Source organism: Drosophila hydei, unplaced genomic scaffold, assembly GCF_003285905.1.
Source record: "Drosophila hydei strain 15085-1641.00,03,60 unplaced genomic scaffold, DhydRS2 tig00008116-arrow-pilon, whole genome shotgun sequence".
NCBI lineage: Eukaryota > Metazoa > Arthropoda > Insecta > Diptera > Drosophilidae > Drosophila > Drosophila hydei.
Window position 1 is genome coordinate 717,747 of NW_022045829.1, and position 23,587 is coordinate 741,333.

General features: G+C 35.8%; 2 protein-coding genes across 3 annotated transcripts in view; one reads left to right on the forward strand and one right to left on the reverse strand.

Annotated features, from left to right (window-relative positions):
* Positions 1–307: 307 nt before the first annotated feature.
* Positions 308–23,587, forward strand: part of LOC111596289 (voltage-dependent calcium channel subunit alpha-2/delta-3) — a 43,424-nt gene continuing 20,144 nt past the window's right edge. For both annotated transcript variants that reach the window (XM_023310443.2, XM_023310444.2), the window contains exons 1-3: positions 308–726; positions 5,664–5,745; positions 21,792–21,902. In XM_023310443.2, the coding sequence (XP_023166211.2) occupies positions 614–726; positions 5,664–5,745; positions 21,792–21,902 (306 nt within the window). In that variant the 5' untranslated portion in view covers positions 308–613. The remainder of the gene's footprint in view (positions 727–5,663; positions 5,746–21,791; positions 21,903–23,587) is intronic.
* On the reverse strand, positions 16,611–17,301 carry LOC111596290 (C-type lectin 37Da-like). The gene is made up of 2 exons (XM_030224663.1): positions 17,192–17,301; positions 16,611–17,135 (listed from the first exon to the last, which is right to left on the reverse strand). The coding sequence occupies exons 1-2, from the start codon at positions 17,277–17,279 to the stop codon at positions 16,684–16,686; spliced, it is 540 nt and encodes a 179-aa protein (XP_030080523.1). The 5' UTR covers positions 17,280–17,301; the 3' UTR covers positions 16,611–16,683.

The window sequence follows — 23,587 nt, forward strand, 5'->3', positions numbered from 1 at the left end:
TTTCAAATATATACACCTTTTCATCATAATAAATACTTATTAATACTTCAAATTAATTCAAATCTTTTCAGTTGAATTTCAAGGGACAATTCTAATTCCTTTTACGAATAGCACATACCCAAAGGATCAGTTATTAACTTTAACCGAAACTAGTTGCAAAAATGTTAAACATTCGCCAGAAATGCAATAAAAATTGTTGTTGGCAATTAACGAAAATGCTGCAAACTTTTAGCTCCACAACAAATAAATAAAATTTAACAACTTGACATAATTAAATAAAAACAAAGCAAGGAAAATAGAAAAGCCCAAAACGAAAACTGTCAATAAATAACAATTAATTCGAAATTCATTTGGTAAACTTTTTTGTGGCTTTGCAATACGCTAAATCAACATAAAAAAAAACGAAAAAAGGAAAATATAATAGAAAAATCAACAAATAATACGAAAGTTGTGCGAGTAAATTGAAAATTGTTTATTGAGTGTCGGTTGCGTAGCCGCAGATGCAAACGAAACCAAAATCAAAAAAGCAAAGAAAAAATAATATATTTAAAGTGAAAAACTCTGTCGAAATTTGCGAAAACAAACTAAATAAACAACAAAAACAAACACGAAAATGGAGCGCAAACATTTGAGCTGCTTTTTGGCGCTGTTGCTGGGCGTGTTAATAATCCAAAAGCGCATTTGCTCAGCTCTGGCCGATCAGGATGAGGATATACCACACAATGAGTAAGTACTAAGTTGACCTTATTATTTTGAATTAGAAGAGTCCACGACTAGGCGATACCATAACCCTCTGAACTGCGGGGAAACTGATCAAGCAGACAGACGGACATGGATAGATCAAGTCGGTTTTTTATGAGGTTTGCCACGCCAGTGATTATGACACAGCATGAAACCCCCTTTTTACTCTCATTAAGTCTACCAAATACTTTTCTAAATTTGATTATATATAGTTTTACCATTTTTAAAAATATTTCATAGCCAATTTGAGGGTATTTGCTAGTCATGTACTCAATTCTCTCCCTGTCGTTTCCATTTTGTTTTGTTTTTAAGCGCATTTTCAATTATGCATAATTGAAAATTTATATTGAAGCGATGCAAATCGTTTCGTGTCATTTCCCCTAGCAGGAAATTAATTGTAAATTTGTTTATTTCGCACATCTGAATGCACGCAGTGTATAAATAGTTAGCAACGCAATGGTAGCTCAACTGCCAGTGGCCATAAATATGAATGTATCTATTCATATCATGTAAACAAATTGCTACCTGATTTATGCAAATTTCAACAAAAGTTTTGTGCCCACGTGTGAAATTGTTTGTAAAAAAAATAAATAATATGCGAAGAGTGTTTACAGATCACTTAACATTGCTTACATAACATTATTCTGTTAATTAAATGTTAAATATATGTGATGTTTAACTAATTATGGCTGCTGATTTAATTTCAATGATGTGATATTCCATATCTAATGACAACAAAAAACACTTGGCCCTAAAAGTATGCTATTTAAATTGAATATTAACAAACTTATTGAATTGATGAAAAATTAATGTAAGCATTAGTCTGTCTATTTGGTTAGCTATTGGAAGGTATTTCTGTGATGACCATTAAAGCATTATAAACAGATAGAAATGGAACGCCAAATAACATGATAAATCCAATTTCAATAAATAAAAGTGATATTAGGCAAAAATGGAGGGGAAAAACATTTAGTTGCCAAGGGGAAAGCAGGCAATGCAAATGGCAGTTGGTTTTGGGTTAATTAGCCAAGTGAACATGGCGCTTACGTGACTGTCACACACACACATACACACACGCTAATTGCCAAAGCCTATTATGTATCCATTAGATACTTTCGCTCTCCCTCTCCCCAAACCAGATTTTTTGCCAAAACCTATGGAAAATTAAATTAAAGTTTCTTTTATAGCACTGGCGTAGAATCAATTCTTGTGCGTTATGTGTCATCCATCACTGTGCTTCACATGTGAATTCTTAAAAATTTTATCGCTCATTATTTTTATGGGAATTTGGCTTTTCTCATTTTTACTGAAGCTGCTAGTAATAAACATAAATATAATGGCATATAAATGAGCTAAATGACAAAAGTTTTCTAGCTATGCCCATATTGATATGTATTTATGCATGAATATCTATAAATATAGAAAGGTTCATTGGCTTTGACTGCCTAAAGTAAACTCATAAATAGCAAATGTACGAAAGAATGTTTTTCACAAATTGTTCGTTTTTGTTTTTGCATATTTTAAGCATTTATTTTAACTGCGAAATTTGACAACTGTTTTCGAAAAGTTTTTAAGCCAATTCAAATGGTATTTTTATGTGAATTTTACTGACATAAATAGTTATTGAGAACGCGCAGTTTGCAATTGATTTCATTTATTTTTCCATTAAAATAAATATGTCGGCCTCAAAGTTATGCAGCCATGGAAAATGAAAAAAGTTGCAATAAAAGAAAAATGATTTGATATTTTGAACTTCAAATTATTATTTCATATTATTTTGAAGTTACTTTCCTGTCATTATATATGACATTTCATTTCATTCGACTTTACGTAATTCAAGTTGAGGGTTCATATTATGCATATTGAGTATCGATAACAAACATTCACTAAAATGTTATCGATAACAGCTTATACACAAGAACCAATTTCAATTTCATACTCACAGCTCTCTCATCTAGTTGATCCAGTCGATCCAGTTGAAGTGTAGCAAGACTAAGATATAAATCCCTGCCATAGACTTTTTTACAAATGTGAGCCAAATGTAAATTTCGCATTTCCCAATTGAATTGCAGACTTAAATATATATCATTTGAGTTGTCTTTATTTCATAGCCTCATTTCTCCTCAGCAAATGCTTTGCAAAGTCTTTACTTAATTTAATTTATTAATTTAAAACCTCAATTTTTATACTACAGATTTCTTGATGCAATATTTGTGTTATTTATTTATTTATTTTTATTGTTGGCTTTTTGTGTCACTGCAGAAATTCAATTAAATTTATTTCAACTTGCTGCCAGCTGCAAAAAAATATCAACAGCAACGAAAAGACTCCTTGAGGGCCAGTAGCTTTGTCGGTTATGTTTGGGGCATTTAATGAGGATGACGATGATGATGTTGGATGTTGATGATGATGATGATAATAAAGTGGCGTCCGCTGCCCATTGCTTTTGATGTAACTGACCCAAATCGCCTTTAGTAGAACTCTTTCTCTGCACTCAACGGATTTTTTGGCTCTTGTTGCTCATTCATTTGCCTCATTTTCCGTTGCAGCGTTGCCCAATTTAAGTGCAATTGCCGTTTGCTTGAAACTTTCATCGCATCTGCATTGACATTTTTCTAATTAGAACATAGAATCCAATTGGAAATTATAGAGAGACCCTGTAAACGTTGTCGAAATCTATACGTACAGTGGCTAAAAAAATTTCTTATATCCTTATTGTGGCGTAAGGTTCAAGTTTTAATGTTAGCTTAGGCTGAATTCTTGATACCGCTTTACTGCTGAGACTAAACGATAAACGAGTAAACAGCCAAGAATACATTTTTACAGATGGTCACAGTCTGAGCACTTTTTGTATTCATATTCGTATGAAAAGAAAAAAATATTAAGTATACGCCATGATAATTGCCTAAGTAAATTTTTGGCACAACATTCTGACCAGCTTTAGTAGATTTAAGAGCAGCAAAACAAAGCCAGAGCGAATGGCATTCGCTATATAAAAGAAAATTTAGGAAAACGTGAATGCAACACACGTAGGCAGCACAGACAAAAGACATACCCGCACACACTGAAATTGAAAGAAACCACAGAAAGCATCGACGTGAAGACGGCAAAGCACCAATGAAAGACCATCAGCGTCATCTTATGGGCTCTTGGCCTGCATATGGACCGAAAGACGGTTCTAGTTTCTCTCGTTTTTTCCATCTTGGCCTGGAAATAATCAAAATGAAAAAAAAAACACCGCATTTGGGCAGTTTGTGCACGACAAAACTTGACAATGGCAAGTACTACGTGCGGCAGCAGAATTTTTAGACAGCCCATCAAGTAGAGCACGAGCTACAGCTCACCTGCTCAGCTACTCAGCTACTCTCAGTTGCTGCTCACCTGTTTTGCATTGTCTGTTGCGTCTTTGCCTATTGAGCACGAATCACGTATGTCATGCTCAAGTGCCATACACGTAATACTATCGAACTAGTTTTCATTTTGGTCCACAGCATCAGGTTTTCACTTTTCACTTGTTTTTGCCAAGTTTATACGCTGTTCAGGTAGAGTAGGTCAAAGGCTTTGGCCTGGCATCATTGAAATCAAAATGAGTTTCTTTCCTCTGCTTCTTCTTGTCTTTTTTTCTAGATAAAAATCTAGGGAGCTTATGTTTTCTATGTATCTATCTCTATGCTATAAAGTTGGGTTAGTTGAAACAATTATTAAATCTTTTTGAGCTTAAAAGAACTTACCAACTAGAATTGAATTAACTATGATAAGTTGGAAACTTCTATTACAGCAAGTGCTTAAAGAGCAGCTGCAAAGTATGGCGAAGCCACGTTGCGTATACGCAATGTGATTTGTGTTGAGCCTTGAGTAAACTCTGCTGCCATCTAGCTATCTAGACTTAACTATCTATCTAGATAAACCAACTCCAGTAGAAATTTCAAAAAGTGGAAGTAGGCGTGGCCATAGACAGATTCAAAGTGGACATCGCCAAAAACACAGAGAAGAAATAAAAAGGCAGACAAAGTTTTTATGGCACAAAATGATTTAAATTATATGAAAATTGTAATATGGGTGCGATAGAAGCAGTTGCTGTTAGCACTTTCGTATGTTTTTGCTTGCTGATTGCCGCAGAATATTGAGAATGGGAAGACGGAGAGCATGAAGTGTAAGCAGAGAAGTGTTAAAAAGTGGGCAAGAAGTGATTGAAATTTGATAATGGCCATAATGGTCAGAAATGTAGAATGCGGACCTAGCGCAGGCGGTTAATGAGCGATGGCGACAAGAGCGTTAATTATACTGATACAGCTAGTGTTAGGGAGAGATGGGGGGAGAGAGAGTGAGAGAGATAAAAAGAGAGAGATAGAGAGTGTAGAGAGAGTAGAGATAGTAGAGTGTAGAGAGAGTAGAGAGAGTAGAGATAGTGGAGATAGTAGAGATAGTAGAGATAGTAGAGATAGTAGAGATAGTAGAGAGTAGAGAGTAGAGATAGTAGCGAGTAGAGAGAGTAAATAAAGCAGAGAGAGTAGAGGGAGATAGTGCGATAGAGAAATATGGACAGGTTGAATGAGATGGAGAGATCGAAAGAGACGGAGAGATAGAAAGAGAGAGAGAGAGCGAGATGTAGCAAAAATGAGAGCGAGGGTGAGATCGAAAGTGAAAGTAAGACAGAGAGAGCGACAAGATATGAGGAGAAAAAGATGAAGAAGAAGACAGATAAAGCGACAAAAAGATACACAGAGTATATCTCATCGATTTCATTTCTGCATTTCCCCATTTCCTTGACAAATTAAATTGAGTAATTATCTATTTTTACATTGAAAGTATGTTTATATTTAATATATTTTATATGCTTATATTGAATTTAAGCTTATCAAAGTTGCAACACAACTCTATTATATCTCTTAATAAACGTTTTTTCTGTATCTTTTTTTCAGAGTGCGCAACTGGGCCCTCAAGTTTGGTGTTGATTTATGGGAATTCGGTCGCCAATTTACCAAAATGAATGAGATCAAAAGTGTGAGTAAATACTTAATATATATCTACCAAATATATATACATATATATATATGTCTATATATATGACTGGCTTAAATCTAAAGAGTCAACATTGGAATAAATGGATGAAAAGCTTTCGTGACATTTGCAAATAGCTGCGATTGCTTAAGTGTAAGTGCGGTTTACTAGGGTCTTAGTTAAACAAATATGTATTTAAGCGATAAGAAATTATCGATAAATACGCAGACGATGTCGGCTTAGGGTCTCAGCCAGTTGGCTTTACCCGCAAATGCGTCAATTTTTCGTTCGTGTAATTTTATTTTCCCTCTTCGCTTATATTTTGTTGTTTTTCTTCTTGTGGCTTTTGTTGTTCTGACGCGGCTCTAATGCAATTTAAACACAAATAAGGCTAATTGAGGCAAGGCCCGTGGACAGCAGAAGGGGAAATCGACGGAGGGTAGTGTATGCCCTGTGTCTGTGTGTATCTGTGTTAATAAGCATGACTGTTTGGCTTTAGCTTTCGTTGACTGCGCTGTGGCTGTGGCTGTGGCTATGGCTATGGCTGTTGCTGTGGCTGTAGCCGTCGCTTCGGCGTTGGCTCTGGCTCTGGCTCTGGCTCTGACTTCGGCGTAATTTTTTGCGTTTAATCAGACGTGCATGAGTTAGTGGGCTGCTTTTATTACGACTCTCTTTATGCTCATGTGGGTGTGGGTGGGTGGATGTGTGTCACCCACCCACCTACACCACATACATTTTGCATACACAAACAAGTTGGTAGAAATATTCGCTTTTTGTATTTGACAGGTTAAATGCGCTGCAAAATGTCTTTAAATTCTATGGAAAATAATTATTTTCAATTAAAAAATAAATATAAATATAAAACTTGTTAAAATGATAATAATTAACTTAGGATTTGAAGATTTGAAAAATTTTATCAAATAATAATAAAATAGGATCTGCTACTTTATAAATAAAAAATAGATTTTATTTTGCAATTATTATAAATAATTTATTATTATTAAAAATATTAATTTAACCGTCTTGAAATATACAAAAATTATTTCCATTTTTATTATTATTGAGCTTACTTTAAATTAAATTACAAAAAAAATATAGCTTTAATAGGAAACATTAACAAAAACAATCAAGGGAAAGTAATTCCCTAAGGGAGAGATATTTTCGAATTGATATACTTTGACTACTCCTATATTCTTTCTACATTTATATTTGGCAAATCGTATTATACCTAATTTACTGCTTCACAGCGCTTAAATCACATAAAGTATATAAATCTATTTTAAAAGCTTTTTTAAATATATATTTGTATATTTTAATTCTTATTTTATTTAATTTAAAATGTAAATGATGCTATAAGTAGTCAAAAAATAACAGTACTTCAATGTGAAAGGGTATTAAAAGCAGCAAAAAGTGTAGGCGGGACAGCACTGAAAAGGCAACGGCAGAAGAGGCAGCAGCAGCAGCAGTAGCAGCAGCACAGGCTGAAGCTAAAAATGCAAATAAATTTGCTGGCTGTGACTGTCATTGAGTCTGTAATTGTCAAGTGACTCGTTGTTGTTGTTGTTGCTGTTGCTGGCTGCGTTGCTGCTGACAATGTTTGTTTGTGTTAATTTAAAGCGCACGTCGCGCAACAAAAAAGATATCAACAACAACAAAATGAAAATCTACGCCCAGATTGAATTAAATATCAAGTATACGCGACGTTGTGCAGCGCGCAAGGTTGTTTTTCGCAAAGACCCAGACTCTATCCGTGTGCGTGAATTGTTATTTAGCCTCGCATGTGCGTATGCTTTATAAACATAATGTCATAACAATGTGTATGTGGGTGTGTGTCTGGGTGTGTGTGTAAGTGTGTGGGTCTGTGCCTTGTTTAACATTAACGCGTTCCTTTGGCAGCGCAAATAAATTGTGTGTGTTTAAAAATTATTGGCATGCCAAAAAGGAACGTAGGATCCTGAACTGCTGACATGGGTTCTCTTCAAAAATGTCTACAAAATAAAATAAATAGCAAATAGAGAGACAAAACCAAAACCGTTTTCCTTTTGTGCCTTTAAATGTTGGTGTTTTTGTTAGATAAAAAATTGAAAGGCGTTCGAAAATGTCGGACAGGCTGCACAGCAAGATTTGTGGAGATTTTTATATAGAGAAGAGTTTCTACATAGCGATATAAGGGAGACTTAATTTCATATATAATAAAAATGGGTAGACGTGCGTCAGATAACATACAGCAGTAGATCTAGCTTCGATATATCGTTTCCAGTATTCAGGCTAATTTACTTCTCTTAATGCTCTTATAACTAGCTTAGAGCTACCTTTTCTTCCTTCGGCTTCTAACCGGGATCTTATGATATAAGCTTGGCTACTTTTTGAGAATTGATGCAACTACAATTAGCTCTATCTACGCTCTATCTCTATGAGCCACTATCGATATATATCTTTAATTTAAGCTTCTATGAGAAACGGATCGTTTTCCCGCATTAGCCTACAATGTGAAACCTTTTTATGCGTTGTAACAGAGCGTTCCTTTGAGGGTTTCAGATGCTTTTCTTCCGCCGGCGTCTTTGTCTTCACACAATATCTCCAGTATGAACTCAACCTTTACATAATCTAGCTATTATTTATTTAATCTATTAATTATCTACTTATACTAATATTAATAAAAATTTGATTTTGAAAAAGCAAACGCGATTTCCATAGAAAATGCTTGTAAATGTCTCGGAAAGTAAATTCGATTTTGATTATCAAAAGTTTGTCGGCAAAGCCAAGCGACCTAAGCCATTTGACAGGCGCTTTGACCCACATATTTCCTCAACTTTGCAAACTGCCAACGAAAATGAAAAGTATTGACGTGACATTGCTACAAAATTAATTCAATTCAATTCAATTATGAAGAACAGACTCGACTTATCTGACAGTTGCCCTTTAAAAACTTTGCACAGCTCAAAATAAGGAATTAAAAGATGCCCAAAAGAAAATGTGCCATTTTTCCATTTTCCATTTTCTTTTCAAGTTATGTTTGCTGCTGCTGTTGCTGTTATTGTTGTTGTTTCCAGTTGTTGTTTGGCATTTTAAAGTAGCATAATAAAATGTAAAACAAATGCAGTGCACACGCTCAGCTATGTCAGTGCCACAAAGGACAGCAACAACAAAAAGATGGCTGACAGCATGCTGTATATATATATATATATATATATATATATATATATATATATATATATATATATATATATATATATATATATATATATATATATATATATATATATATATATATATATATATATATATATATATATATATATATATATATATATATATATATATGTACATAAATATATATGTGTGAAAGTTTGTGTGTGTTTTGGATGCCTGTGCGTGGCGCATATTCATTTATTTTATTTTTCGTTACGTTTTGCGCTGACTAGCTAAAAAATATCTACCTAAGCCATGAAATATGTTGTTTCGACAGACAGATACACACCAGGCACAAACACACGCATATAGCAGAGTAGGAGGAACGAGGATGCGTCCTGTGCGTAGTACTTAAATTTGGTTTGCCTTAAGATATAAGAATATTTACCATATGTGCTTAGCCATAAAAGAATATTTATAAACAATTTAAACACAATTTTGAATAAATAAAAAAATACACAATGATAAATGATAAATTAATTAATAAGTAATTTGTTTTCAACTACTTAGCATACCTAAACAAAGTTAATTTATTATATTTTTATATTATTATATTATTTCTCAATTATATTTTGTTTAGTATTTCAAAGTTAAATAAAATATTTGAAAAAATTTCTATTAGAATTTAACTTCGTCGACATTCAATTGCATTTGAAAATAAAAAGAGTTCATTGAATTTGTAATATAAAGATAAACAGACATGAGTACGCACACACACATTCGCATATAGACACACATTGAATGGTGTGACATTAGAATTCTATTTACTCAGCTGCGTTACAAGCCACATAGATTTGTTATAGTAACCCCCAGGAGCAGCTTCAACAACACACAAACACACGCGCGTATATATATGCATGTGTATAAACATGGTATAGGCAGAGGTCTGGCCTGACAGCACACAAAGTGTTACACATTTGTGCTGGAGCACAAAATTACAGGCAGACAACGCGGCGTATACGCTATGCGGGAAAGATAGAGAGGGCGAGAGGGACAGAGAGGCGGGTGAAGCTTGGTGAAATGGGCTGAAACGAGATGAGATGAGACGAAACGAGACATCGATGGCAAATGATGATGTGTTGCTAATGATGATGATGATGATGATGATGCTCCTCATGATGTTGGCCATGATGAAGTCGCGCTACATTCGTGTTGTTGTTGTTGCGATCATTATCACGTCTTTTTCATTTTTGGACGACTTCTTCGGCTTTTATCTCGAGTGCAATGAAATATGGGTCAGAATACAAGTCGAAATTGCAAATAGAAAGAAAGAAGAAAAAAAGGGAGAAATGGCATTTGCGCATTTGTTGTTTATTTATTTGTTTTCTTTATTTTGTTGGCCTGTTCTTTGCACAGCTTTTCTTAACCTTCGCCTGCTGCTGCCGCTGCCTCTTCTGCTAGTAGCTCTAGCCATTTGGCTCGTTTCTCTGCATTCGCATGCAAATAAATTTAAGCGTGCGCTCATTTTGCACGTAATACACAAACTTTTTAACTGTTAACTGAGGAAAATGGGAAAAGCGGCGCGTGTTCTCGTTTTTCTTCTCATTTCGACTGCTTTTTTTTTCTCCTTTTTCATTTGGCTTTTCTTGCAAATTATTTCTTCCTACTGTTTCTGCTTCTTCTTCGTTTTGTGCACTTGGCATTCGGTTTTGTAGTTGGCGCTTATTGAAGGTAAAAGTAAACCTAACTGTAAGCTGACTTGATTGCAATTGCCTTGCGGGCGTGTCTCGGTGTGTGTTTGAGTATTTAGTTAGTCAAGAGTTCAGGGAACTGGGGTTTGAAAGACTTAATCAGTGAGATAGAGAGAGAGAGAGCACTCCCTGGCAGTTGTGTATTTATTTAAGTACTGAAATATCATATACAAAAATTAACATGAGATATTGACATCTAAGTGAAAAAAATAGAATAAAAAACAGCTTCTATTTAAAAATATAGTTTTTTATATATTTGAATTATTTACTTTATAATTTATTAAAATAATATTTAATCGATTAAAAGTTATATATATGATGGCTTTAAGATTTATAATTTAATAATTTAATAATTTAATATAAGAAAAAATGTTTGAAAAAATATTTAAAAATACAATTATGACGTAGAACTGTTTACATTGTATGCTTTGACTGATTTTGATATCTTTCAAAAATATTTTTGAATTAAGTGTGACATTTAACTAATTATGTGGAATTACGTTTAGTTTGTTTAAAATTGAAGTTTTGCGACATGAAATATTTAATGTTTGCTATGCGAACTGCCAGTCAATTGTCTTTGTGATGCTAGAATACAAACAAATATTTAAATTTTACTCTAAAGTGTCTGTATATGAGTGTCTATCTCTGTCTCTCTCTCTCTCTCTCTCTCTCTCTCTGTGTTTGCTTTTCTATGCAATTATAATTTTTGGGGTGTAACCCAAAATGCAGATTGTTAGCCATTTGTTTTGGGCGAATGCTAGCTCCTGCTGGAATGCAGCCACCCCAGCTATCAGCTAGTTAACCCCTGCGTGCCACCTCCTCTACACCTCTGCCCGGCACCAACTCCTCCTCGCATCCACCCATGCTGCTGCAGCTGCTGGTTGCATGTGTAGGCTTTTTGGTGACAAATACAAAGCGCTTGTTAAAGGCCAAAATGGGCTAAGAATGGCTGCGGCTATGCTTCTCGTGTTGGTGTTTGTGTGTGTGTGCGTGTTTGGCTAACTAAGTGTGTGCGGCCGTATAGTGTTGCGGGCCGTAAAGAGACCAATCGTAAATCAAGGCATGACTACGGCGACGACGACGACGACGAAAACAACGTGGATGAGAACGCACTTGAGAGGGGTGTGTCAAGGCATGGGTGGGTGCAAAGGAGGTTGGGGATAAGTGGGAGGGGCACCCACTTTGCCAATGTTTAACTCAACTCTATGAGTTTTGTGCCCTTTGTGGTCCAGAGAGCTGGAGAATGCAGTTAAGTTGAGGCAGAGGATCAGGCCACAGTAAACACTATATATATGTATATATATGTATTTATATATGTGTGTGTATGCATGTATGTGTATGTGTAGATATTATAGGATAGCCAGTGCTTGTCTATGCAAATATTTAAGTCTGTTGTTGTCGTTTGGTGGCGAGAATTGCGAGTATGACATACGAGAAGAGTTTGGGAAGACAGAGAGAGCGAGAGACAGAGTTACGACTAGGCCATACGGCAAACAAATGTAAATAGGTTTTGCGGTGGGAGTGGGGATGGAGTAGATGCCAGGGGGCAAATGCCTGTGCTGCTCTTAATGAAAATATAAAGCAAATTAAATATTTAATTTAATCAATGTGTTATGGGACCAGAGCTGGCACCAAAAGCATATTACATTTCCCACAAGCAATCTGTCAGCAAATGTACATTTCCACATGGAAAACATGACAAATCCAAATGAATATTACATTTAACTACGCCTTGAAACTGTTGTTTAAATTTAAATATAAGAATTAAATACAAAAACAAAAAAAAATTGATAAAAGAATTTTAAATATTATAAAATATATAATAAGTTTATTTAGTCGGTTTCTATCGGATTCTATAAAGTGTATGTCTATACTCCTGAACTGTATAGCGATCTCGGAAGCCAGTAAACGCTTGATTTGAAATTTGATAAAGATACATTTGATTAGAAACAACTGCATTCCGATAGTAAAGTTGTATGTGCAAAGCATAAAATAATTAAAATATAAGCTCTGCGCAGGTTTCAAGGTATTTTCGAGTCGGATACTTTCGATCTTTCTAATGGTTTCCGAACTATTTTTGTGCACTGATGTGGCCTTAAAAAGTGGGCGTTAAAAACTTAGATTAACTTATTTAGTGGCCAACTTTCTGGAGCTGTTATTAATTCTTTGTAAGTTCCATGTGTGGCTATTGTATAAGTAGAAATTTTCAAGCTTTCGGAATATCCAAATATAATCAAAATATTCCAAATATCAAGCGCAAAGAACGAAGAGAACGTGAATGTTGTGCAGCTGTGCAATCAATATTCACTTTTGCAAAAACTCAGCCAGGTTTTTCTGCTTTGAATTATTCATTAAAAAAAGAAACGGAAATCCAAACTCAAACTGAAAATTGCAATTACAAGTTGAAAGTGCAGCCAATTAAAAAGCGATGCCAATTAAAAGTTTTGTGGCAAAAACAACATCAAAATCAAAATCAAACTATAAGCTCGTATAAAAGCCAAGGTAATATATATCAAAAACAGAAGAAGAGAAGAAAAAGAGAAAAAGACTGGGAATGGAGCTGTAAGTAAAGGAACGTGTTAAGAAAGCTGCGCTTCAATGCACATGGAAACATGCGCGTTAAAGCTTAACAATGTTGCCTGAAATGCAGCCAAGTGAGGAGGAGGCAAGGAGCGGCCACAGGAGCCAGCGGGAGAGGCGCAAGGAGGTACAGGGGCTTGCATAGCAGACGACATCTTCATTAAAATCTAATTAGCGCATTGCAAAGCGAGCGAGCGAGCGAGTTGGTGCTTGAAAAGTGAGTCCTCGACTTGGCTGGCTGGCAGGTGAACAGATGGGCAGGTGCAGGTTGGATGCTAGATGCTGCATGCGTAAGCTGCTTAACTTGTGCTGGAATTTAAGCAGCTGCTGCCAGGAGTCAGCAGTCAAGCAGGAGTCGAGTCGAGTCGAGAAGTAAAGCTCAGCGCTGCTCAGGAATGTCAACTTTGGAGAGCTGCTGTAGAGCAGCTGCACCTTACTCGTTGTCCTTGCTCCACTTAAAGTTTGATGCTGCTGCCAGCTGCACACGCATGCAGCCAGGCAGCCAGGAGGCAGCCAGTAGAAGCATTGCGTATGGGGTTTGAGCCTTCGGGGCGACTTCTTGCGCAACATTTTCAAATTCCAGAGTCAACCGCAAAATGAAAAAGTTTCTATGGCTGCTGTTGCCACACCTAACCCAACCAGCCGCCCAGTCGCCCACCTCCCACTTATATTGTATACATATTGTATATAGTAGTTATTTTTTTTCTGCTGCCAGGACTCTCACACACACGCACACATGCAACAGCGCGCTTATGTCCTTCAGGCGTGCATTGCATTTCGATGCTGCTGCCGGGGGAAATTGCTTTATAAAATGTTGCAAGCTGTGCGGCCGATGCAGGGGTGTGGTTGCGGGTGCGTGGTTTGTGGGCGTGGCCATCGGCGCGACCATCTTGCTGTTAGCTTTTCTTATATATATACTTCTATATATATATATAAATATTTTTTTTTTGTTAGCCATTCCTGCTGTGGTTAGCTTGTTTGACATGCTTTTAATGTTCAATACTTATTTTTTGTATATATTTTTTCTTTTCTCGCCTTTATCGCTTTGGTGATTTTCTTTTTAATTCATTTTTAACTCATGGCTAATGGTTTTAATATTTTGAGTAGCTATAAATCATAGTCAGAAAGCACATAAAATAAAAAAAAAACATACAAACATATTATATATATATATATATATATATATATATATATATATATATATTTATATATATATATATATATATATATATATATATATATATATTTATATATACATTAATAAACATAGCAACATAAAATGTAAATTAATTTTATTAATTATCAAATCTCTGCTAATTACAAATAATTGAAAGTAATATAATTTGTGTTGATATTTTTAATGCTAGATTATTATTATTATTAAATTTGTAAATTTGGTATGCATTACCAAAGAACAAATGAAGCGGTTACGGGTTGTCGCGCCTCGCAGATGTAGCGGTTGGCAAAATTACACGGACGATCATTTAATCCCAATACATTATTTACTTTCCATCCCAGTTCATGGCAGTTCTCCACTTTGTTAGCATTATCGGGCTGTCCTTTAGCCCAAAGATCTTTGTTTATGGGCTGTCCGTTGGTAAACCAAATATGCGTGCCTTCTTTGGCCTGGTCCGTGCCAGATGTCCAGTAAAAGTGTTCTATACGCGTTTCACGAATATATCGATTGATTTCGTTCCATTCTTCTATAGTTTCTATCGTTATTAGTTCAGCGTCCATCGCACGACAAGTTTCGTAGGCATCGAACCAGTTTTTTTGTTGTTCTACCTCGAAATAGTAATATCCATAAGCGATCCTAACAAAAGGGGCCGTTGTCAGATTCGTATTAGCCGGTATATCTATATGTAGATTATACTAGAGAATTTTTTCAAGATATTTGAAAATGAAAACTTACCAGGTGAGATGACTGGATGCAATTTATATGCCACACTCAAGGCTAACAGTCCGAAAAACTGCAGAGCAAAAACGTATTTCGCAGACATTTTACTAGCACTTCTGAAAATCTTTCCATCTGCAAGGCTTTTTATAGCAAAAATCCAGATGCAATACAAATTTCTTCTTCTTTCTCAAGTGTGAATGAATTTTAATAAAAATATTTTGTTGGATCAACTAAAACATCAATTTTGACTTGTTTATCAGCTGTTTGTTATGATTATCAAATAATTAGCACCTATTTAATACATCCTACAGTCATTAAGAAAGCAAGTATTATGATTTTGGGCAAAGGCATGTAACAATCTAAGGAAAGTTTGACCAAAGCTTATTGCTACCACAGAACGAACGAGGCAGTTACGGGTGCTTGTGCCTCGCAGATGTAACGATTCAAGATACTACATGGACGGTCATTTAGTCCACTTCGAGTCCCATCTCTCCAACCCAATTCATCACAGTGCTGCGCATTTTGGAGATTATCGGGCAGTCCGGGGCCCCAAATCTTTATATTAATTGGTTGTCCATTTGAAAACCATATGTGGGATCCCTCTTTACCCAGATCTGTGCCTGATGTCCAGTACGAATGGTCAATATTCGTTTCGCGTATATATCGATTGATCATATTCCATTCTTCGATAGTTTCTATCGTTATCAGTTCAGCGTCCATCGTACGACAAGCTTCGTAGGCCTCAAACCAGTTTTTCTGCTGCTCCAATTTGAAAAAGTAATATCCGGTTCCGATTCTCACAAACGGACCCGTTGTCAAATTCGTATTGGCTGGAATATCTGTTTGAAAGAAGTTACAGAACTCTTTTTCGAAGCATTCACTTTGATGAACCCACCTGGCGTTACAACTGGATGTAATTTATATGCCATACATAGAGCTAACAGTCCGCAAAACTGCAGAGCAGAAACGTATTTCACAGACATTTTTGCAGCACTCACATTAATATTTTCATGGCTGTCCTTTTATATGGCAAAGCTGTGAGCATACATCATCTATGCCCTGTAATGAATGAGACCGGGTATATACAGGTGTGCAGACAATGGTTCGTTTTTTAGAACATGTGATATTCATTTCAAATATCTATTCATTTCATTAAAACATACTCAAGAATTTGTATTTCTTTCAGTAGAGTATCTGCTAGTCTAATATTAGCATTAGGTAAATATTCGAATGGAATTCTGAATACAAATTGCTTATCTGTTTTGAATCTATATTGAATATTATTTTGTTTATACACTGAAACTGTTGAAGGCATATCATTTGGTGCAAATGTTTGAAAAAGGCAACGCTGAGATTTCATCAACTAGAATAGCTAAAGACGTCAATTAAATATATTCATAAAATATGATATATAATGAAATATATTTGTTGAAAAAATACCAAATTTGGCGTAGTCTGCAGTCGCAGACGATCTATAAAGTGGAAAGTAAGTGACATTATGTGTTTACTGTAGTTTCACTTCCAATAAAAGTCGCACTGTTCATATATTTCATGTCGTTTTTTCTTAAGTTTTCTTAATAGTTACCAAAGAACAAATGAAGCAGTTACAGGCTGCTTCGCCTCGCAGATGTAGAGTTTAAGTGATGCACAAGGGCCATCGTTTAATCCAGTCGTATTATTGCCTTTCCATCCCAGCTCGTCACAGTGCTCAACTTTGCCTGCGTTGTCGGGCTGTCCTCTAGCCCAGACCTTTATATTAATGGGTTGTCCGCTTGAAAACCATACGTGGGCTCCCTCTTTGGCCAGGTCAGTGCCGGAGGTCCAGTACGAGTTATCGATTTTCGTTTCTTGCATATATCGATTGATTTCATTCCATTCCTCGATAGTTTCTATCGTTATCAGTTCAGCGTCCATCGTACGACAAGTTTCATAGGCTTCGTACCAGTTTCTCCAGTTTTTCAACTCGAATAAGTAATATCCACTTCCGATCCTCACAAATGGGCCCGTTGTTAAATTGGTGTTGGCTGGAATATCTGTAGGACTGATGTTATCGAAGTGTCTTGCGTGGTATTCCCCTTCAAATATTTACCTGGTGTTATAACTGGATGTAATTTAAATGCACTGCATAGGGCTAACAAACCGAAAAACTGCAGAACACAAACGTACTTCGCAAACATCTTGGCACAACTCGTGGTTTGATTTTCGTGGCTGGCCTTTTATATCGAAAGTAAGTGAAGATTCAGTATTTATGTCTTGTCAATTAGAGAACAAGATATTGACTTGTAGACAATTGCTCTCTAGTTAGAATAAATACATTTACCTAAAATTCATTTCATCGAAACAGAAATGAACTTGAAAGAGAATTTCAGCAGAGTATCTGTTAGTCTGATATTTGTTTAGCATTAGGTAAATATTTATAGAGAACTTGGAAAGCAACTGGTAAGCATCAGTCTGTTTATTTATTTGTTTATGTTTTGATTTTATTTGAAATGATTTTGATTTGATCATCGCTGTTTCTTAACAAAGTTTTGTTTAAAGTATTTCAGCATTTTTTGAATTTGCCTTCACAGCTTTCGTGAAAGATGTTTGCATCAAGATTATATATGTTACACAGTTTCTCGATTTTATTGCAAATAAAATGATTTTATTATTTGATAGATTTTTAATATGTATTTTTTTTTTCAAGATAGTTTTAGCTTATCTAGTTTTAAATTGTTACCAGATGACAAAAGAGGCTGTTATTGGTTCTAGTGTTTCGCAAATGTAGCGATTCAAAAAAACACAAGGACGATCGTTGAGTCCATCTCCTTTAGTGCTTTTCCAACCCAATTCATCACAGTTCTCATTATTAGCTGCATTATCGGGCTGGCTTACAGCCCAGATCTTTGCGTCAATGGGTTTGCTATTTGAAAACCAAATATGCGATCCCTCGTTAGCCTGATCCGTTCCAGATGTCCAGTACGAGTAGTCAATATTATTTTCACGAATATATCGATTGATTTCATTCCATTCCTCGATAGTTTCTATCGTTATCAGTTCAGCCTCCATCGCACGACAGGTTTCGTAGGCATCGTACCAGTTCTTTTGTTTCTCTATCTCGAAAAAGTAATATCCATAAGCGATCCTAACAAATGGACCCGTTGTGAGGTTCGTGTTGGCTGGTATGTCTGCAAGAAATATAATTTAGAATTTTACTTTAAGACTTTCCTGCTCAATATTTACCAGATCTTATAATTGGATGTATGCTATATGTGAAACATATGACGAACAATCCGAGAAATTGCAAAAGACAAACGTATTTAATGATCATTTTCGCTTCACTAATGAAATTAAAATCATTTTTCTGCGTTTTTATGGTAAAAGTCAGTGAAAACACCCTTTAAAGGGGCTTAAACGGGTATACTAACTACGTGAAAACGTATCTCAGTAGCGCAATGCAAGGTATTTTAAGTCGAATCAGGAATCTAGATATCTCTTCGCATCAATGGGTATATAGAAAGTCGTACATAAATTGATAATGTGAAAAATATTATATTTACCTTATCTAAATATCGATTTATTTATCCTACACTTAACAATTCTTAACTGTTCATGGCATTTTTAAGTATTTTGACTTTATCAAAAAGAGCTAATCTCGTATTTATTTATTGTTTATTATCTTTAAGCATTTCGATATCTTAATCTTAATTTTATTAAATATTTATATAAACTTAACTTGACTTAATTTCATATGAGAATTTCATCAAGAATAGATTTTTTCTGCTTGGTAGATTTATAACGAGCAGCTAACGCACAGTTGAGCAAGTATTTTAATATAGAAAATATAAAGCTCCTCTTTATTTATGTGAAATATTTGAAAAGATTTTATAAGTATACATACAAAGATAAAAAATAGAACAGATTCTAACAATTTAAGTTTCTTTATTTCTACTAAATATTTACTTTAATTAAATATTCTTTAAGAATATTTATTAATATTTTCAAAAAATTTATTTTACTAATAAGCTTACATAAGCTTATGTATTTATATAATGAATGTATGTATTTATGTTAAATATTTTTGTTTAATTATTATTATGCACTATTATATACTATAATACATTTTCTTGTTACAAAATTTTATAAATAATTAATTTAAGGGCAATTCTTATTGGCACAATTAGCGAAGCAGCAGCCAACACTTGACTTTGTCCATTTCACATTGCCAACTAAATTACTATTCGACTTCTCATGCCAATGACATGCGATACATATACATAAACATATACATCTATGCATACATATATATTTGTATATATATATTCTATTTGTACATATATTTGATGTATATTTCGCTCTTAAAAAACACTTTGCTGCTTAATGTGTCTAATTAAATTTCACATGCCGTTGAGCAGCAGACAGTTGTGCCTGCCTGCTCGCACTCTCCTATTCACTCCGTCTCTCTTCCACTCAAGTTTGGCTTTATTTTCCTCACACACACACACACGCACACACTTAAACGAGACACGCATTTAGTGGCCATGTTAATGTCTGACACATTTTGCTTTGCTTTTGATTTGACGTGCTGCTGCCACGCCCCAGCCCCTGCCCCTGCCTCCCACACACACACACATATACATCTCATTGCGAAAACATAATCATCTTTCCATTGAAACGTGTTGTCATTTGTTTTAATGTTCGAAGGCGCCGGGCAAAATGGCATTTTCCTAAGAGATTTGATGAGTTTTTCTCATGCTCGATTTTTACATTTTTCTTCTTCCAGTTTTTCTTCTTATTCTTATTCGTTTTTCTCCAAGTCATTCTTTTCACAGCAAGGAAAAGTGTAGCATTCTTAGCCGTAAGTTGAGGCTGCAAATGCATTTTATGACAACCAAGAAGTAGGGAAAAAACTGGGCAAACCAATTAGCTAGGCGCGTGGGCGTGGCTAAAGAGGCGCTAAAAAGAGGCAGAAACTGTCAGTTAAATTATATTTTCGTCGGCATTTTGTAATCATCAACGTACTGGCAGCATATTTCTATGGGTGTGTGCAGTATATGTATGTGTGTGTGTGTACATGTCCCAAGCGAATTAATTAGAAAACTTTTCTTAACTGATTCAGTGCCAGCAGCAGCAGCGACAGCAGCAGGGACTGAACTGAGACACACGCATTCAAAGAAGCTAGCAGAAGCTGCTTTTTGTGCACACACACACACACACACACTCGCAGAGACACTGCAAACATTTGCGGTTGGTGCCAAAATGCTGCTTGTGCTGCCACAAAACTAAAACTGTGAAAACTCTTTGAGGCATTCATTAGTTCGCTAAAGAAAATGTCATACAACTGTGCGAGTGTGTGCGCTTATGTATGTGTGTGTGTGTGTGAATTGCAGTTAGCAAGAAAAGTAGCACAAATCCATGTAGCAATCACAGCGCTGTCTCTCAGAGCATTATTAATTCAAACATGAGAATTTTAAACGCCCAAATTATGTTCGCTGCATTTAACAGAAAAAGGAAAAACGAAAAAGAAAAAAAGTTCGTTCATCCATTTCCGCCGGATATTAGCAAATGGCACACGGATGACTTTTGACTTTTACATTTTCGTCCAGAATATTTTAGCTAAAATGGCAATGAACTTTGATTACATATTAAATGAAAGAGAAACAAATATGATAAGGTTAATGCTTCGTAGTCTACGCTTAAGTTAGCTCCTTATCGCTGTGCCTCGTTATCTCTGTCTCTCTCTCTCTCTCTTTTCTACATATCACTCTTTGTGCTCCATTTTGTCTTTTGTCACTGTGTTGTTTTCGCCATGACTCTCTCATTCTCTCTTTCGCTTTATCTTTCTCTCGCTCGCTTTTTTGCTCATTATCTCTCTCGCTCTAGTTGCCTCTCTCTCTCTTTCCCAATCTCCCTATCTCTTTCATTGTGTCGCTTACTCTCTCTCTCTTTCCTTCTCTGTCTTTTGCTATCTCTCTTACTCGCTCTGTCTCCCTCTCTTGCTTTATCTTTCTCTTTCTCATTTTTTGCTCTATCTTCATCTCTCTCTCTATAGCTCTCTTACGCTATTCATATTTCTACTACTGTGTCATAGGTACATAGATAGATTTTCTAGCTTTCACTGTCATTTTAATACTTTATCGCCTTTCTATGCAAGTCTCATTAGATAACACTTACTCAGACTCCATTGCTGTTCTTACTAATGTGATCAGGAGTTCTGGGCTCGCAATTACTTTTGGGCAATTGAACGCTTACAACTTACGAAATGTTCGCTTCAGCTGAAATTCGGAGAAAATTATCTTTGATTTGGTTGCTTATTCAGCTGAATGTTAAGTGCCTCGGGGCATGGCAAAGCAATTTAACTCTCAACTAAGTGAAATAATTAGCCAATGAAAATCTTATTAAATGAATAAAGCAACATTAAAATCAGTTTAATAACAACAACTTGTGAGAAGCGCGACGCGAGACGCGCGACGCTCGACTCGCTGGCAGCAGTAAATTTGAATTTTATGCCGCGGACATTATAAAAGCAGCACATGGAAAAGTTTTTATAACCCTTTACCGACCCACCCTGCCGTCCGCCGACGCAGCTGCGGGACTACCCCAACTGCAGTACGTAGTCCATATAAATTTTCATAGTTTATTGACAAACGTATTTATTTTTATATTTATTTCATAGTCCTTTCTTCATCTTGTTCTTTGTCTCTTTGCAGCGTTTTAAGGACAACGACATCGAAGTGAAGCGCAAGGATGGCATTATATTGCTGCGTGAATTAGCGGCCGAGGTGAAGAACTTTATGGATTTCAAGCGTAACGCTGTAATGGTAAGTGGTATAAAGACATATCTACCCAGCCCCTTAGCCACGCCCACTTAGCTGTAAGTGCCCACAATTGACAAGTGGCTCAATAGCTCAAAGCGCACGCGACAAATGGCAAAGAACTCGGAAATTTAAGAACCACACACAAACAGACACAAACGTACACAAATACAACCAAACACACACAAATACACACACACACACACAGATACAGCGAAAACAATAACAAGAAGGCGCCTCGCAGTGGGACACTGGCGTAAAGTGGAAAACAATAAATTGCCTTGGGCCAAAAACAGCCCCAAAAGCAACAGCAACAACAGCAAGAAAAGCAATAAAAACAAGTAAAAGTGCTTATTAAATTCATTTTATTGAATGACTGCTAGATACTCTGTTTTTGCTTTTTCCAACCTTTTTGTCTTTTTAACCTTATGGGAGAGTTCTATATTGCAAAGCTGCGATTTCAAGCTTTCTTACTTAGGATCTAGATAAGCAATAGTGCGCGACTTGTAGATACCCTAATTCTTATATTTATTTTATATTCCATTTCTAGTTGTCATATGTTCAAGCGGCTCTAGCTTCAGTGTGCGATTGCCTGAAGCTTCTGCTCTAATGCGATTCAGATTAACGATCGCTAAATACCCTGCTTCTTATATATGTGATTGTTTCTTTATGCAAACCTATGTCTTATAGGTTCATTTTTCATAACTTAAATAGTAAATGTCTAATCTTATTGATGTACATAAATGCTTATGAATGACTAATAGATACCCTGTTCTTAATTATTTTATTTATTCTGCTAGCCTAGCTTCGTTTTAGATAGTTTCATGTTCAAGGTCTGATCATGACTCATATAAATAAATGTAGATACAGAACGACTGTTAGATACTCTGTATCATATAATTTTGATATAATCAGCATTGTTCTACGCAAAACTGAGTTCTATCTTAAAAAGCTTTCACGTTTGAAGCCTATTCTTTAAGATCTAATTTCATCAAGATAGCTTAATTCGACTGCTAAATACCCTGCTTTTGTGTAATTTTTGCTTCTAGCTAGCTTCTTCTCTCTGTATCTTCTATCTCTATATAAAATGATAAGCTAAAATCTGTATAAGCCTACTGCAATATTTATCCACTTTGGGTGGAAATAGAAGCAACTATTAATACACACCAAACAGACGATAATTTGTTATCGATAACTATCGATTTACTGTGTGCTGACTTCGTCTTATAGCTAAATCATTTGATAGCAAAAGCGTATATGAATGTTATATTTAGTCTGCATCACATACCCCTTATGCCTTGCGTACAGGGTATTGCAACGTCTCAGGCACTGAACAGTTGTCGACTGTGGAACGAGGAACGACAAATTGAAATTAAAGTGCGCCAGCCACAAGGACAAGTTTTGATGGCGCCCGCAGCTGTTGCGGCTGCTGTCACTGTAACTGTAACTGTTACTGCTATAGTAACTGCTACGGCCACGCCCACCGCTGCCCAGTTGTACCGTTGACCAGCTGGCATTGGGCTTGGCCAACAGTGCGCGCGCGTCTCCAGCGGGATGAACCTCTGCGGCATTTGTGGTCTTTGCCCTGCTCTTTGTGGCCTGCCTCCACCCAGCGTATCAATAGACTTCGTTTACTGTCCGGATAATTTGCTGCAGTCGTCGCGATTGCACATTGGTGCAAACGGAGTGGA